The sequence below is a fragment of the Opisthocomus hoazin genome, chromosome 4, assembly GCF_030867145.1.
Source record: "Opisthocomus hoazin isolate bOpiHoa1 chromosome 4, bOpiHoa1.hap1, whole genome shotgun sequence".
Classification (NCBI taxonomy): Eukaryota; Metazoa; Chordata; class Aves; order Opisthocomiformes; family Opisthocomidae; genus Opisthocomus; species Opisthocomus hoazin.
The window spans coordinates 58,489,665-58,506,002 of record NC_134417.1 but is presented as its reverse complement, the minus strand read 5'-3'; the positions used below and the strand labels follow the sequence as shown (position 1 = coordinate 58,506,002).

The 16,338-nt window shown below is 47.9% G+C and overlaps 1 protein-coding gene across 1 annotated transcript in view; it reads right to left on the bottom strand.

Annotated features, from left to right (window-relative positions):
- IGF2BP3 (insulin like growth factor 2 mRNA binding protein 3) overlaps positions 1 to 13,150 on the bottom strand; it is a 116,887-nt gene extending 103,737 nt beyond the window's left edge. The window contains exons 1-3 of the mRNA XM_075417454.1: positions 13,072 to 13,150; positions 12,315 to 12,536; positions 11,207 to 11,267 (exon numbers count right to left, since the gene is read on the bottom strand). Of these exons, the coding sequence (XP_075273569.1) occupies positions 11,207 to 11,267; positions 12,315 to 12,489 (236 nt within the window). The 5' untranslated portion in view covers positions 12,490 to 12,536; positions 13,072 to 13,150. The remainder of the gene's footprint in view (positions 1 to 11,206; positions 11,268 to 12,314; positions 12,537 to 13,071) is intronic.
- Between the last annotated feature and the right edge of the window lie 3,188 nt (positions 13,151 to 16,338).

The following is a 16,338-nucleotide window of genomic DNA, read 5'->3' as shown; positions in this document are numbered from 1 at the left end:
CACAAAAAAGGCCTGTATGATGCTACAGCTAGCCAGTTAATTCATAAGTATAATTTACAGGTTAATCATCATTAACCTCAAGGTTATTTACATTTAGTAACTTGTAGTTTTCAAAGGCATAATATTTGTCTAGATATTTAAATCAGGATTAGGAACAAAGTTCATATGAATGATAATGATAATTTTGACTAAGATTAATAAATTATTTAGCAGATAATTACTTCAAATTTAGTTTGTATACAGATGTGTAAACTTATTATCACACCAAGGCAGTAATTACCATCTTCTTTTTGCAATCATAGAGTACTGATTTGTTAACAGAGATATCTAAATTAGGTGGTACCTGCCCCCACTAGATCAAGTTGCTTTTACCTGAGAGCATAGCTTAGCACAGTTTAAATACGCCTCTCAAGGCTTTGAAATTCAACTGTTCCATCTGCATATAGATATGCCCAACAATTGAGGATTTAAGAACATTTTAAAAAAAACAAAGAACAGGCGAAAGCTAAAAATACTGAAGTACCAAAAATAAAAAAAAAAAAATCAGCATAAGGAAGACTATGATGTTATAAGATAAATATTCAACCACAGAAAAAAAAAAAAACCTTCCTTCTTTAGGAGTTACCGATCATTTTCTGCTAACCCTACTGTTTGTATGTTGTCTTCACTCCTCTCCCCCACCACCACTCCCCAAAAATTCAGCTCATTTCAAACCACGCTGGCCCCAGCTTCGTGCCTAGTGCTGGACTACGCGATGAGGGATAACGACCAGTAACAACCAGAACTGGAGCTACCAAAAGCCTCAAAATAAAGCAACCACTCCCTGCCTCCCCCAAACCTCAAAGACATGCTTTAGTAGTTGGTAACCACAGGCACGTTACCCACCGAGTCCAAGGCAAGTTCGCAGAGCTGGATGTTCGAGGGAAAAGACACAGGTCGGGGCACCTGCTCAGCCCCCCCGAACCAGACACAGTTCCCCTCATCTAGCCCAAATCTCACAGGTAGGACACATCACAGCCTTCTCCAGGAAAATGTCACCGCTCAAAGGCCATTTCTTCCTTGGGAACTTGCGGGGCTTCATCGTGGTGAAACATGACTAAGTTTTGGACAGACTTTTCCATGCCTTGCCTTTTTTTCCCCTCTCTTTTTTCTTTTTTTCTAAGGTACCACCCAAAATGCTACACCCAGTGACACAAATCAGAACTATGTCAAAGAGTGGCTTGCTGGAATACTGAACCCCATGTGATTTCCACCAGCACTCTACAGCTAAAAAGTTAAGATAGCTTGAACTTTCATTTGAAAAGCCATTTTGCAGAGCTGCAGTACAAAACACAGCCCTGCTGTACAGCAGGAGACTGACGTAACCACACGTGCGACACTGGATCTGTACAGCCGTTCATGCATTCAGAAGTAGCATTTTCATGTTAAGATGCTGAACTTAATCCAACGTATGCAAAAACAGTAACAGCCACAGTAAGGGAAATGTGCAGACCAGGTGATGTGAGCGAAAGGGCCAGGAAGAAAAGCAATGTACGTGAGCTGATTATTTGCCACAGAGGCAGGCAAACGCCAACCACACCAAGTGAATGCAATTTTGCGATTTTACTGAAGCCGATCCAACACAAAGGTAACGCAACCTTTAACTCCTTCTAAAAGCTTGAAGGGCTCTACAAATTATAATGAGAAATCTTCTAAATCTTTTCCCAAGATTACCTTCGAGGAGTGATAAGTAACATCAACTCTACATGGGCTAAACACGCGCTACATGTGTGAGGGGATGGTTTTGTTCACAATTTGAGTTTAACTGGAAAACTGTCATCAAGCCCACTGGTACAAAGGGTATATGCTCTGCAACTTTAGACAGAAGATTACAGTTCTACATTAAATGCAGAATTTGGGGTGCATTTACATGTCAACAGCCACTTCTTGTTTAAGAGAGCAGCCAAGATAGAAATCAGGTTATTTATAAAAATGCTCCCTCAACTACCTAACAGAAAAAAATGAAAACTTCTAAATAGAGGTATATAACTCACTCTAAGCAAACATGTAGTTAACGCAAACAGAATAAACACCACCCAAAACAAGTTACCAAATTAGAACAGGACTTCACCATTTGTTACTAGGACTCCACCATTGAGAACCAAACATAGTGTTTAATAAATAAATGAAGGGTCACTTAACTTACTGACTACCGTAACTTAACGTGGGGTGTTTGGGTTTTTGTGGGGTTTTTTTGGGGGGGGTGGGAGGTGTTTGTTTTTAAGAGGAAAGATTTAATAGAACAAGTATTCTGGTGCATCTTTGAATGAACCAGTATTACAGTAAGAGAAAAATTTTACACTGCTGCTACTGGGCATCAGCATTAAACTCTGAAAAGAAATTTAATGATGAGTATACAACATTTAAAAAAAAAACCTTTTCTTTGATTTTAAGAGCATTTCTGATTTATTTTGTGCGGGTTATTACAATCAATTTAAATACCTGTGCTGTACTCTAGAATCTTCAACTTCCTTTATTGTTAGTAAATCTACAGACCACATGTTAAACTACATGCTTACCATCTCTTCTAGTGTTTATTTGAAACTGAAAGAGAATCTGAATTTGTATACAGTTCTGAGCACCTAGCATCCCTGAAAGCTGCACATTTCATATGAGTATCCTACATTAAAAATTTCTGTGCAGGCTTAAAGTTCATAGAGTCAGGTAACAAGTTTTGAGATATTCCAGCACTTCCGTTCGGGTCAAAAGGAGTGCCTCCTGGTTAGCAGTGGCGGCTTTTAGCTCTCTGTCACCGTTACGCTGCTGTCCACCACTGCCTCAAACCTGCTTAAATAACTGAGCATCTATTAACGCAGAGCTCGCCGTGTAAGAACTCTTGTTGTCTATCAGCACCCACTGTGATCAATACCACTGAGAGACACTTAGTATTGAATCCCTCTCACTTGACCCTGGCGAATAGCTCCCTCTGCACATCAGAGTGCTGGTTTTCCACTAAGACAGATGCAGTTCGCTCAGGGACCCAGTTCCCTCAGTGGGAAAGACCCATGTGCTCTTTACAGCACCGCAGTACACATCTGGAACAGACCAACGACTCAATCGTAAAACCATCAATGGTGGGGGGAATCTATGGTCACTATTACACAATTAGAAAACTCATTGGAAAAATAATTTCAAAATTAATAACAACATTCCAAGACATAAGTACTTTTTTTTCCTGATACTTGCTTCAAGTTGCTACAAAACTTTCAGTGGAAAAGTATTTAAAGCATTTTTTTCAGAACTTTAACTCATGTCAGGAAAGAGACAAAGAGACAAGACATGGTTTACACTACAAGTGGAGTCTATTATCTCAGATCAAACTGCTACCTAAATTCCTCAAACATCCTACAGATTATGTTTCTCAATTACTGTCCTAAAGAGACATTGTTTTGAAATTTTTTACTCTAGAAGTACGAGGAAAAACTGAACTATTCTTCCATGATAACCAGGAAGCCACAATCACAGAGAATCTCTGCTATGTATATAAACCAAATAATCCACTCTATCACTAAAAATACATTTTTGGATGGTCCGTGCTCTAACTATTTCAAAGCTATTGTTTTCTTAAAAAAACCCACATATATGTTTTCCCTTCACTAGATGATATATGCATTTTCCTTGTCAAAGCTGGGGCAGTTTTGCAAACTCTGTTTCCCAAGAGCCTCCCCGCAGCACGCCGAGGACTTCCTCTGAGGGCAGGGGAGAAGGGGCAGAGAGCACAAAGGATCAGGCCCCAGGATGAAAGCTGTGTGGAGCAACTACATAGTACAACTCACTTGAGGATGGGGGGGGGGGGGTTTCCACCTCCCTCTTGCCCTGCTTATTCCTAAAAAATTAGAGTCCCGCCTTGATGAATGCATGCTAGACATTTAACAGATAATTCCAAATCCAAACACAGCAATCTTCTTATTTCATCTCTAAGCACTATTTAACATGAAGTTTCAGGAAAATAAGTAATTGTTAACTAACAACTTAAAAAAATAAATTAAATCTTATCAACAAATATTTTAGAGTTCCCTGTAACTGGAATTTTGATTTCCACACTACACTATTTAATGCTCCATTAAGGTGACTCCAGCTCCATTCTTGAGGAAAAACCTTTGGGACTTGTGCATTTAAAATTTAAAAATCAATTTACCAAAACAATAAAGCCCTGCTATTTTCACAAAGGGGAAAAATGTATTGGACACATGGTGTAGACTACGTATTTTAAAATAGCATTCCTAAAGTTCAGCTGAGCATGAAAGTTAATCTTTCAAAAGTGAACATTCAGCTCCAATTGTGTTCAAGTGTACTAGTACTAGCAAAAAAAAACCCACCTTACTATTTTTATAAATTGTCCACATATTTTTAGCTAGTCTCTTCTTAAACTGCAAATTATTTTATGGTAATATAATCTTTTAAAATGCATGTGTGTATGTATATATGTACACACACATACACACACACTCTTTGAAACACTTCTCTGTGTTATTTCTCACCAAGACTACAGTCACAACATAATCATGATACCAGAAAAAATAAAATGGAGTAAGGCCTTTTCCAGCTGAAGACCTTTCATTTCAAGACAGTTTCATTTCAATACTTTGCCCCATACCCAAGAAGAGTCAGATCCCTCCGACTCATTGTTATCTGTGCTCTTATCCAAATTTTAACTTAATAAAAAAAGATACAGAATGCCTCATTTTACCTGTTAGAGGCAGTTTTCCCCCAGATTTGCAAAAGGACAGTTAGCTGATTCCGATTCCACCGCACCATGAAGAGGCAGGCAATAGGGGAGGAACACTGCTGCTAAGGTTACGTTGCACAGGAGACAGCTTTTGTACTACAGGATTCTCTTGCGCCAGCTGCCATGATAATACACTTCAGCAAAATGACAATATTACAATTTAATACAATTTTCCATTTCAAATTTTCAACACACTTGCAGAAAAAAAATCTTGGAAAAGGGCACCTTTTCTGGCCTCACTCTTTCATTGCTGTTATAAGTACAGTATTTTAACATTTACCCTAATATTGACGCTAGTAACACACTTTATTTGCAAAGTATCCAACTACAAACATCAAGATTTTCTTCTTGATTAAATGTACGCATCTTTCAACATACACTCACAAACCAATACTGCAGATCTGGAAAGAAGCAAAACCAGAAGATAACACAATAATAGAAATTTTTGTTAATTACCCGAAACATGCCCAAACACACAGGAGCTCTTGCTCCCACACAGAAACTTTTCAAATACATATTATTTACTCCAGGTCATGAGGATGAACAGCCGCCACTGAAGTACCCACACAGATAAATACACCCAGAGAGGCTGGGTAGCACCAGTGAAGCACTGGGCTTACTCATCTCCCCAGCACATCTGTGGAGATTTTGGATGGCATGTTCAACATTTTCTTTATTTGGACAGCAAGCATTAAGACCCACACAACAAAGATGCAGGCTGGAAAGGCATACAAGTGCATATATTTGACATGCCCAGGGAAAAAAAAAAAAAAAAAAAAAAAAAAGATGGAAGCCTCAGACTAAAACTATAAAATAACGCACAAGTATTTCTGGTAACTGCCACATTTCTATACAAAATAAGAATAAGTTATGGTGTTGTCTTAGATTTCAACAGTAATTAGCATATCACAACATATAATTCATATTCTGCATCATCCAAGCTAAAGAACAGACTGATGTGCAGATAAACATTTTGCAGACAAAAAAAAAAATGAGAGAACACACACTAAAAAAAACGGTATTGAAGCACTTCAACTACAAAAAGCACCTCAATATTGCCAAGCGCATCAACTCCAGTCAAACATTTCCACCTATCCCTCTCCTTCTATAAAACAAGAGAAGTTATCCTCCTTGCTTAGATTTTATAGCATTTAGTTTTTGCACCCATTCTCCATCTATTTGACGACTCTGAATAACCAAAATCCAGTAATAAATTTGACTCTGAAATTACCCACATCAATATTGCCCTGTGCCCATCTGAGAATGAAATCACAAGAAGTCTTTAACTGTGCTCCACAGCACTATGTGTTTGTTACCCAGATCCCAGGAAGATAAAACTCTGAAAGCTAAGATGACATTGAGAAGAGGAGCAGGTTTAAGGAGAGAAAAATCTTTTTTGTGAGGTTCCCTGAAGGGCCAGCCCAGTCCATGGCGAAATATTAGGTGTATTTTAGTTCCTCCTGAGTGTCTCCCTCATAGCCTTTATGGGAAGCTTCACATTTTCTGTTAGGTAGATAAATTCCAGGCCATTTAAGAATTTTTCAGGTCAAAACTAAGCATCTGAAGTCCACCCAGTGGCTAGCCAGAAGGCATAAAATGACTGAGCACTGTAGAGTCCTATGCTCTGCACTTAAAACAGCAACTGAACACAGCCCCATTTCACAAAAGCACCGCCTTCAAGGTCTCAAAAATGTCGAAAATATTATTACCCCATGCTTATGGGGGGGGGAAAAAGGAATGAAAAAATAAATAAATATTTCCTGCTTATATATTATTGCCCTTGAATTACACTTCCAAAATGCTTTTTTTTCATTCCACCCCTTCAAAATTTACGCTATCTAAGCACAATTTAAGGTCTACTACAAGTACGTTCTCCGGGTACCTTCTATAAAGGGAAGGTAGGAAAAAAGAGAGCAGGACCAACCTTTCAGGACACACATCAAAAACTGTGTTTCATACACTACAGCTTATTTTTTAAAATGGTAAAATCAAGGGATTTTTTTTTTTTAATTATCAAACAGTATGAGGATTTATAAAAATTAAACTTCCAACATAACAGTTAAGATGGTTAGTGAAGAGTTATCTGTTCTTGCCATAGCGACTCATTGTCTGTGTAGGAATCACCACAGTTATCCAGGTTTGTTTCCACTCTAATTGTAAGCTTTCAAAGATTAAAAAATAAGAAAAAAATTTCTGTTCACATGTGCAAAAATTAATGTGGAAACAGAGAATAAAAACCCAAAATCGCTATGCAAAGTTTTGGCCCTTCACTCTCATAAACATTCTAGTTGGACCCAGGCGCGGCCCTCCGCCTTTTTCCACAGAAAAGAGCACAAACACGGCTAGAAATGACATTTTCTATCATGTCTTCTTACATTCAGCATGTTTCTCCCTGCTTGATATTCACAGAAGCAAAACTAAAAATCAGTGCCGCTAATTTTTTTTTTCTTTTAGTAATCGTGACAGTTGTAGCCACAATACGCACTTTAGCCTCGCAACACCATTTCCCACCGCCTTGCGTGCACAAGGTGCAACAGCCCCTGATTATACTGAAAATTAGCAAGCAGCTCTCGCCTCTGGGACAGAGGTGGTTGCATGAGGCATTTTGGGCCTGTTTTCTTCATGCCAGCCTTCAGGTACTTCAGCATTAGAGGCCAAGCACAGCCAGCATCCCCATAGCACAGCTTGTTATGAGGCAACGTTACCTATGAGGTGCACCTTTACTACCCTCTTCTCCTACTCCTCTCCCAAACAAACTCCCCAGAAGAAACCTAGGGAATTCATTTTCTCAGCAAAGAGCCCTTGTCGTGGGGGAAAAAAACCCAAATAATCAACCTTCTAATTGGAAAAACACCTTGTCATCACTATGTTTCAGGTGTTGTGAGCACCTGAAGGCCCCAAAGCAGGCGTGGTGGACCAGAAATGGGTGGGAAGGCGACCTGGAGATGGCAGCCAGGGCTGGGAGGTCACGCCAGGCACATCCCCAGGTGCCCAGCGTTCATGCCAGCCCTCCCCCCTCATCACGCACAAGTGACATCAGGGCCATTTGAATAATCAGATTGCAGAGTACGTCACCTTGCGAGACACCAGCTGCTCTTGGACAGCAGCGAGGTAGTACCCAATGCCTCGTGCCATGAGTTTCATGGGCACAGGCACACGTACGCTATGGGGTGCCACCATCCTCCTCCTGCACTGCTGCTCTGCGAGAAGAAAACCCATCGAAGTAGCGATCGTGACGTACGGTGCCCTGCCTTCCCTAACAGTCAGAATTATTACAATGCCTTCTCCAAGTTTTGCATAAAGTGACCTAAACCTTCAAATATTGCAATAGCCTTCCCTCCACACTGAGGGGTCTGAATGCAGAAATGCTGCATTCCTTTGGCATTCCCTTGAGATTTCAATAGTAAGTCAGGAATCTACTCCAGGCTTATTGAATACTTTGCACCTCCCCTAAAATAATTCTCCACCCTTCCATCAAGGAAACCTTGACCAGGCCCCTTCTCTCAACCCCAGCGTATCCCCTGGTCTTGTTTTAAATGCTTCCAGGGGGGAGTGGAGGGAGAAAGCCACATACAGGCTCTCTCCTTCCTTCCGCAGCAGGTAGGAAGGTAATTTTGCAAACCTGGGTGTGCCCCCTTCCAATCTGAAGATCCAGCAAGGGCTGGAATGCAGTGACTACTGGGCCCAAGAATTTCACCCTGACTAAAAAGCCAGGCACACTCCACCATCTTCTGGATTCAGCTCGACTTTATGGCAGCCCTGGCTGACACCACCTCTTGACCTTCCTTTCTGTGACGAGGATACGGATTACCAAACCCTTACCCTTTCCTCCCGCGCACCTCAGCCGCCTCTGGAGAAAGATACCCACAAACTACCTTCATAAGTGATAATATCCACCCTCTGCTAAAAGCACAAATAAATAAATAAAAAACATATTCCAGGAGGTTGTGAGGAAGGGAGCTAGGACTCTCCATGAAGCAGCCTCGCAGCAGCAGAGGTCAATACAATGTATTGAATAATTTCAGCGCACTACCAAACAACTTTTGCTCTTATGAAGTAATCATTTGACCAAACTATTAATCGTACACTCGTGCTGAAAGACAGCCTTGACACATCCTTTCCCCCCCCCCCCCTCTTTAAATGGCGTCACCGCTCTGGCCGTGCCTCTCGCCCCAGCGTGCAGAGGGCTAGCTGGGAAGCGCTCCAAGGCCCCACGGACACGCTGGGTGGGCCTGGCTAGCCCCGCACCGCCACGGCCCCCACCTCTCCCTGGTGCGAAGAGATACAAAGACTTCAGATAAGTTGCTTTGAAAGCACCTGAATAACCAGGTTCACCAAAACATTCAACATTTCAAAACTGTGTTTTCACACGTCTCTAGCAACTCTAAAAACACACCCAGTAAGCAATGTTTAGAGACATGGAAAAAGTCTCCAACTCTTTGACCCCTGCCCAAAAAAAAAGAATGGTATTAAACCTCTATAAAAGGAGCAAAAGAGTCACTTTTACGTATGGAGGCCACTGAATGAATTTTAAGTGACTTTCTATATTTGATTTTGGAAGTGTGTGAGCGGAAACAAAGGAGAAGGAAGTGCAACTATGAGAAATGCAATTTAATTTTCTGTTAAACAGCAGTATAAATCTGAACTATAACTGATACATTCCAGTGTGATACTGCATGATCAGACAGTGTTTTAACAAATAAGCACTTTGGGAGAAACAATACGTGTAAGGTGATACAATTACTTTCTCAATTTTGTCAATATTATGCCTATACATAGGCAACACGTGCCTAGAAAAGTGCTTAAATTCAGTGCAGAATTCTTTTCCACAAGTTACAGACAGATATCTGTTTCTGATAATTGCTAATTCACAGTCATATATGAAAACGTGCTACCCAACATGGACAATGGACTTTTACACCAGTTCAGCTGACAGCTGAGAGAACAGGAGAATACTTTCACACACATTGAGCAATGATTTAAAAAAAAAAAAAAGCTGATGGGGCCACCTGTGATTTTAAATTCACCTTCATGTGAGCAAAATTCATTTGTTTTCAACAGCATAAATAGAATGCTACTTGTGCAAGCTTAAGACTAATAATCATGATAATAAATTTATTTCAGAGACTGATAGATGATCAATTCTCATGTCCTATGGAATTTTCTCCTTAAATCTAAAAATGTATTCCATCTGCAACAATATTTCTATATACACAAAAGATCTGAAATATAGGCTGCAGTAAATCAAAGCCATATACCTTGCATAATAAATGGGAAAGAATACATACAACATATTTATTTCCAGTGAAAAGTATCAAATAAATATAACCATAAAGACTAGCATGCTATGTATTTGTCCAGGGAGGGATTCCCCCCTTCCCTTAACTAGAGTAAAAATCCTCCATACTTTCTCAAGTGAAGCTTTCCTCTAACACCAAAGAGTAATTAAACTTCTAATTCTCAAAATACCAAGATACAATGCCCATCAAGAAAGCTAATTCACCTTTTCAAATCAACCGTTTTAACAAGACTGCACTTTCAAAAACAGCCCTGAAATAGTAGAAGCCCCTTTTACCAAAGTTATACAGACAGACATACTTCCCAGATTGAATAATGGAGTACAGCAACAAGCACGTGGAAAGTTTGATCTATTTCACTTTTACTCTCTAGTGCACGCCAGGTTTTCTATAATCTAAATATTTGTGAAAGGAGCAGGCTGAATTGCTACAGGCAGTATTAAAAATACAACCCTCCTTTACTGCAAGTATTGCTTCTTTACACGAGGCCCAACAAAATTACTACCTTGCAAAAATTAAACATAGGTTTAGAAATTAAGGATGCATAAATCCTGTCCTTGATGGGAAGTAGTCATTCTCCTGCTGCTCCTACAGACCAGCTCGAAACAGTGATGAAAAAATCCTCCGAAATACAGATGAGACTTCTGCTACATGCCTATAAAATGCTGCAGACTCCAACATGGCAGGATCAAAAAACGATGTATACCAGTATATTTACAAGATGCTTTTTGTTGCTGGAGCACAGCTCACACGCTTGCCCGTTACACAGTTCACAACATCACAGTTCATTTCCTGCTAACACCCGGGTTTTAACTCCTCTCGTGGAACTTTAAATTTTAAAATCTTCACAACCATTTGCCATCGGACCGTAGTAACTTGCTTCTCCCACAAAAAAAGGTTTTTTTTTAAATAAAAAAAAAAAAAAGATACTACCACTGTTGCCTGGTCAAGACACTACACGCTAGAAATACACGAGAAAACCTCTAGAACAGCACAGGGTGCACGCCTGTGGGTTTAAGCAAGCAGTCCGTTTGTCTACAGGGAAGAGAAGCACGAACCTAAGCGTTTTTTCCAAATTGATTCCCACCGGGTAACCAGGAGCAAGGTGGGGGCAGAGGGGAAAAAAATAGAAATAAATTACCTTTGTCTTTTAGGGACTGAATGTTCAACTTCTATGAGTTTCCCGTGCAGCTCCACTTTACCTGCAGAGACAAGCGGAAAAGGGGGAAAAAAATATTTGAGCGCGGCCCCGCGTCCCCGTCTCCCGGCGCGGGCTGGCGGCAGCGCGGAGCGGGCAACGGGAGCGCAACACATTAGCCCCGTTCACCGGCAGCCCGGGCACCGGCGGAGCGGGGACCCGGCTCCTGGGAAGGCGGCGCAGCCCGGGGCCGAGCCGCCGCCGCCGAGCTGCCCTCGGCGGGGCCCCTTCCTCCGCCCCAGCCCCGCGAGGTGCCGTGAGCGGGAGCCGGCCCCGAAGCGGGGTCCCCGCCGCCGCCGGGCCTCCAGCCCCGGGTGGGTTTCTGCGCGGCAGCAGGCGGGAAGGGAGCCGAGCCGGGGCACCGAGCGCAGCCCCAGCCCGGCTTTTCCGAGGAAGCTTTTCCGGGCGGATCTCCGCAAAGCCGCTCCACGAGAAAAAAAATATATATTTTTTTTATCTATATTATTTTTTTTATTTTTTTTAAGCACACAAAAACAGGATGTCGGGGCCAGGAGCCGGCGCGCTGCTGGAGGCGGTGATGGGTGCGTGAGAGCAGCGAAGAGAAACCGAAATAAATAGCAGGGCAGCAGGGGTGGGGGGGGCAGGCAGGGCTCCCCCCCTCCCGAGTTGGGGGCAATGGGGCGCAGCCGCTGCCCCGCGGAGGGCTCCGCGCCCGCAGCCCTCCCCCCCCAAAGGCAGCCAGGGCCCCCGGCCGGGCAGGGCTAGCCGTGGGGTGTGGAAAAACATGGGAGCCGCCGCGCCGCGGGTCCGTGGGCCCGGGCTCCCGCCCCTCCCCGGCCCCACTCCCCCGCCACGCCGGGGGGGGACGGTGGGGGAGGGCGCGGGAAGGCCGGGCGGCTCCGGCCGCGCTGGGAAAACAACGGTTTGCACCTCACCTGGGGGCGGGGGGGGGGGGGGCTGGGGAGCGGGGACCCCCCCCTTCCCACCCCCATGCCGGCGGCGCGGCCCAGCCCGCCGCTGCAGCAGCTCCGCGGAGGAGCGCGGGTGGCGGGAGCCGTCAGGGCTGCGGGGGAAGGGGGGGGGCGCTCACCTGAAAGTGCCTCGATGGCCTTCATGGCCCAGCTCTCGTCGGGGCAGTCGACGAAGGCGTACCCCGTCTTCACCAGGAACTGGCCCGAGAAGGGGATCTTGGAGTCCTTAAAGAGACTTTCCAGGTCGAGGGGGCTGACGTTCTCGCCGAGGTTGCCGATGTAGAGCTTGTTCATCTTCCTGGCGGCTCGGGGAGGCGCGCACGGCGGGCTGCAACCCTCGTCTTGCGAGAGGAGGTGGGGAGGAAGGGGGAAATAAAACAAAATGCGATGGAGGAAGGAGGGAGGGAGAGAGAGAGAGGGAGAGGGAGAGAGAGAGAGGAGACAGGGGAAAAAAAAAAAAATCAGATCCGCAGCTTGTGTCCCTCCCTCTCTCTCTCTCTCTCAAGGGGTAAAAAAAAAAAAAAAACGCGTGGCCAAACGGGAGCCCTAAGTGCCTGCCGTGCTACCCAGGCGCACGGGGGGCGCGGGGGAAACACCCAGCGCCGGGGCCGCGGATGGCGGGCTGAGGAGAGGAAAAGGAGGGGAAGGGAGTGGGGGGGGGTGGGGAAGGAAAAAAAAACCCCACAAAAAACTACTTTTTTTGTCTTGCCCCCAAGCCCCTTTGGCAGCAGCAGGCGGACTATGAAAATGTCACACTACGTGCGTGCAGGCGCCGCCTCCCCGTATTGAAAAAAAAAAAAAGCCCAGAGAAGGGGAGGGGGGAGGGAGGGAAGGAGGGAGGGGGGGGGGAGAGAGAGAGAGAAAAAAAAAATTTACTTGAATATTCCGGCTTTTTGAATGAGCCACGTGTTCAAACTACAAATCAACTTCTCACGTGAGGAATCCCAGCTCTTCAATTAGCGAGTGGATGGGGCGCGCACACACTCGCGGAGGAGGAGGAGGAGGGAGGGCTGGGGTGAAGGACGGGGAGGGGGGCGGGGGGAGGCCGGACAGGACAGGACAAGTTTGGAGCGGGCCGGAGAAGGGGAAACCGGAGCCGGGTGGGCACCAACCCTGCCCCGCTCCGCTCGGCCGCTGCCCTTCCGCCAGGGGAGGCCGCTCCGCACGCCCCCGCCGCCCAAAAACGGCCGGGCGGCCGCGCCCCCGCACCCCTCCCCCCCCCGCGCGAGCGGGGTGTGACCCGGGGGCGGGGACAAGGAGCCGCAGTCCCCGCCCCTCCCCCGCCGCGCCGGGCGGTGGGGATTGTTCATTGGGGTCGCGCCTGGGCGACTCCGCTCCCCGGCACCGCGGGGGAGGGGGGGAGGGGCAGGCGGAGGGGGAGGGGGATGAAGATGAAGATGAAGAAGAAGAGGGGGAAGAAGAAGAAGAAAGGGGAGGGGGCGCGGGGGGGGCGAGGATCCGCTCCCGCGCAGCTCCGCGGCGGCTGCGTGCTGAGGGGCTGCCGGGGCGGGGTGGGGGCGGGGGGGTCCTCCGGTCCCTCCCGGTCCCCCCCGGTCCCCCGGCCTCGAAGGAGCCGCACGCGGTGCCCCTCGCGCCCAGCCTCGCGGATAAGGGGGGAAAGGGGCGGGGGGGGAATAAAAGAAAGGGAAGACAAAAGGGTGGAGGAGAGCGGGGGGATGATGCAGGGGGGGAGGGGGGGTCCTGGGGCGAGGGGGCCGCGCTCCGGCGCTGCCCGGCCCTGGAGGGGAGGGGGGGGGCCGCGCTGCCTCCCCAGCCGGGTAATGGTGGGCGGCGCGGGGCGTGAGGGGGGAAGGGAAGGCTCCGCTGCCATCGGCTGGTAACGGCACACAAAGGGATTTGGCGACCCCCTCCCCACCCTCTTCTCCCCCCACCCCCCACCCCCAGGGCCCGGTTCAAGGAACCATTCATAACTCTCCCCGTTCGTGCGGGTACAATGGTGGGCTCGTGGGGGAGGGGTCTCGGGGGCGCGGAGCCTTCCCAGCGCCAGCGAAACGCTGCCTGAAGACGAGGGAAGGACGCGGAACGGAAAGCCAGCGCTGCGTGCCGCACGGCGCTCGGGCAGGTCGTCTGTCACCGAGCCGAGGGTCGAGTTCGCCCGGCAGAGCCGGTAGATCCGCGGAACGCGGCTCGGTGTTGTCACCGGGGAGCGGCGGGAGGGTTCCCACACCCTCCCCGTCCCCCCGGAGCGCGCCCGGGAGTCGGCAGCACGGAGGACCGCTCCCCGGCTCCGCGCCCAGCTCCCAGCCGGCGCACGGCTAACGGGGGGCCACGCAAACCCGGGCGGGGGGGGGGGGAGCCGCCCCAGGGCGATAAACGCCGGCCCCGGGGTGGGGGTGGGGGGTCAGGGGGCTTGCGGCGGGGCGGGGCGGGGAGCCGTGAGGTGACCGGGGGGGGGGGGGGAGGGCTGGCGCGGCCCTTTTTTGTCGGGTGCGCGGGCTTTCAGCCCATTGTTTCACCTCGGTGTCTGCTCCGCGAACTTTTAATTGCCAGCTCGTGACTGAGGGAAGCGGGCGGTGTGCGCTCCCCTCGCCGGAATTCAATCACAACTTCCATTTTGTAGAAAATCAGCAAAGAATTGTCTTGGGGACAGATATCTACATATTTTATTTTATTTTTCCTCCCCTACAGTGTTAAGCTGCTTGTGACTTCTCGATGCTGGCTGTGGCGTTTCCCCTCAACGAACTTGTATTTCTCCACCCTGTCCTGTGCAGTCTGGCTGAAATAAACCGAGTTAAAAACAGCCCCCTCCAAACACGCTGAATTCTGGGCGAAACTTGCAAAGGGAGTTGGTGGCTGCTCTTGCAGGGGAATCGCGTTCTTCATAGATTTGATTTGTACTGAATCTATAAGGCAGTCTGCATGTGCTCGTTTCTACGTGGTTGGTCTGTAGAGTTGCCTGGTATTTCCTCTCGAAACTGCAAAACAGGGTGCATATTTTTTCCCTTAATATCCTAGTTTAATAATCTGTTTTGCTGGAAGGTTATTTTTTTTTTCTTTTAAGAAATGAAGAGTGAGAGTTCGCGATAACAATACACATCAGTTGCCCAATAACATCACAAACCACTTTGCAATCGGACGATTGGAAAAAAAAAACTTTGCTTATTAGCAGTGCCTTTTTTTTGATACTCTGAAAACATCTTGCTAATAAGCCAAAATATTTTCTGTAAAGCTAAATAATGTATAGCTTTGTATGTCAAGAAGCATGAGCTGGTTAGCAGTTTGAAGAGTAAATCCAAATCTTGAATGCCAAAAAGGCGAATCGACAACAGAAACTTGCCCATGCCGCCTGACAAGTCCCCGCTGCCCTGCGCGGATGGACACGGCCCCGGTCAGTCGGGCGCTCCCAAACCTTCCCGTTACCGAGAACATAATTTGGTACAGTTTGAGATGCAATTTGTTTTGGCAGCCACAGACCAGGCGCATGAGCACCCATCAGAGCGTTCTCACCGTCAACTTGTTTTCAGAGCAACCTCCGCAAGAAAAAGGGCTACAAAAATTAATTTTTTTTTCCCCTGCGTTTCAAACGTTGATGCCTACGGCCCACGCAGACCCGGGGGAAACCGAAATACCCACATAAACATTCCGCGCAGGGAGGCGAAGCCAGCCTGTAATTAGCCGGGGCTTTTACGCCGCTCCCCCGCGCAGAATTAAAACCCGCAGCCATGTGCTCCCACCCCCCTCCGCCGCGAGACCCCGCCGTGCCCCCCTCCCCCCTCCCCGCGGCGCGTCCCACCGGCTGCGGCCGCCGCGTTCACCCTCCCGTACGGGGTCTGGGGGTTGTTTCGGGGTCTCGGCTGATTTTCCGGCCGCGCGGGTGAGGCGCGGCGCCCACATGACGGGCAGCGGGGGGGGGGGGGCGGGCAGCCGCCGCGGGGCGCAGGGGCGGTGGGCGCCTTCCGCGGGGCCTAACGGCCGCCGGGATCCCGGCCCCCGCCCACCGGTACGACGGCGGGGCTGCCCGCGCCGCCGGCCCTGCTCCTGCCGCCGGGGGGGGACGGGGCGGGAGGGCACCACGGCGCCGATCCGGCCCCCACCCCTCACCCCCCGGCCGCAGCCCCGCCGCCAGGCGCTGCCAGCCCCGGGGTCGCGGAGCCGCCCCGTGCGCCCGGCCGCGGGCGGCCA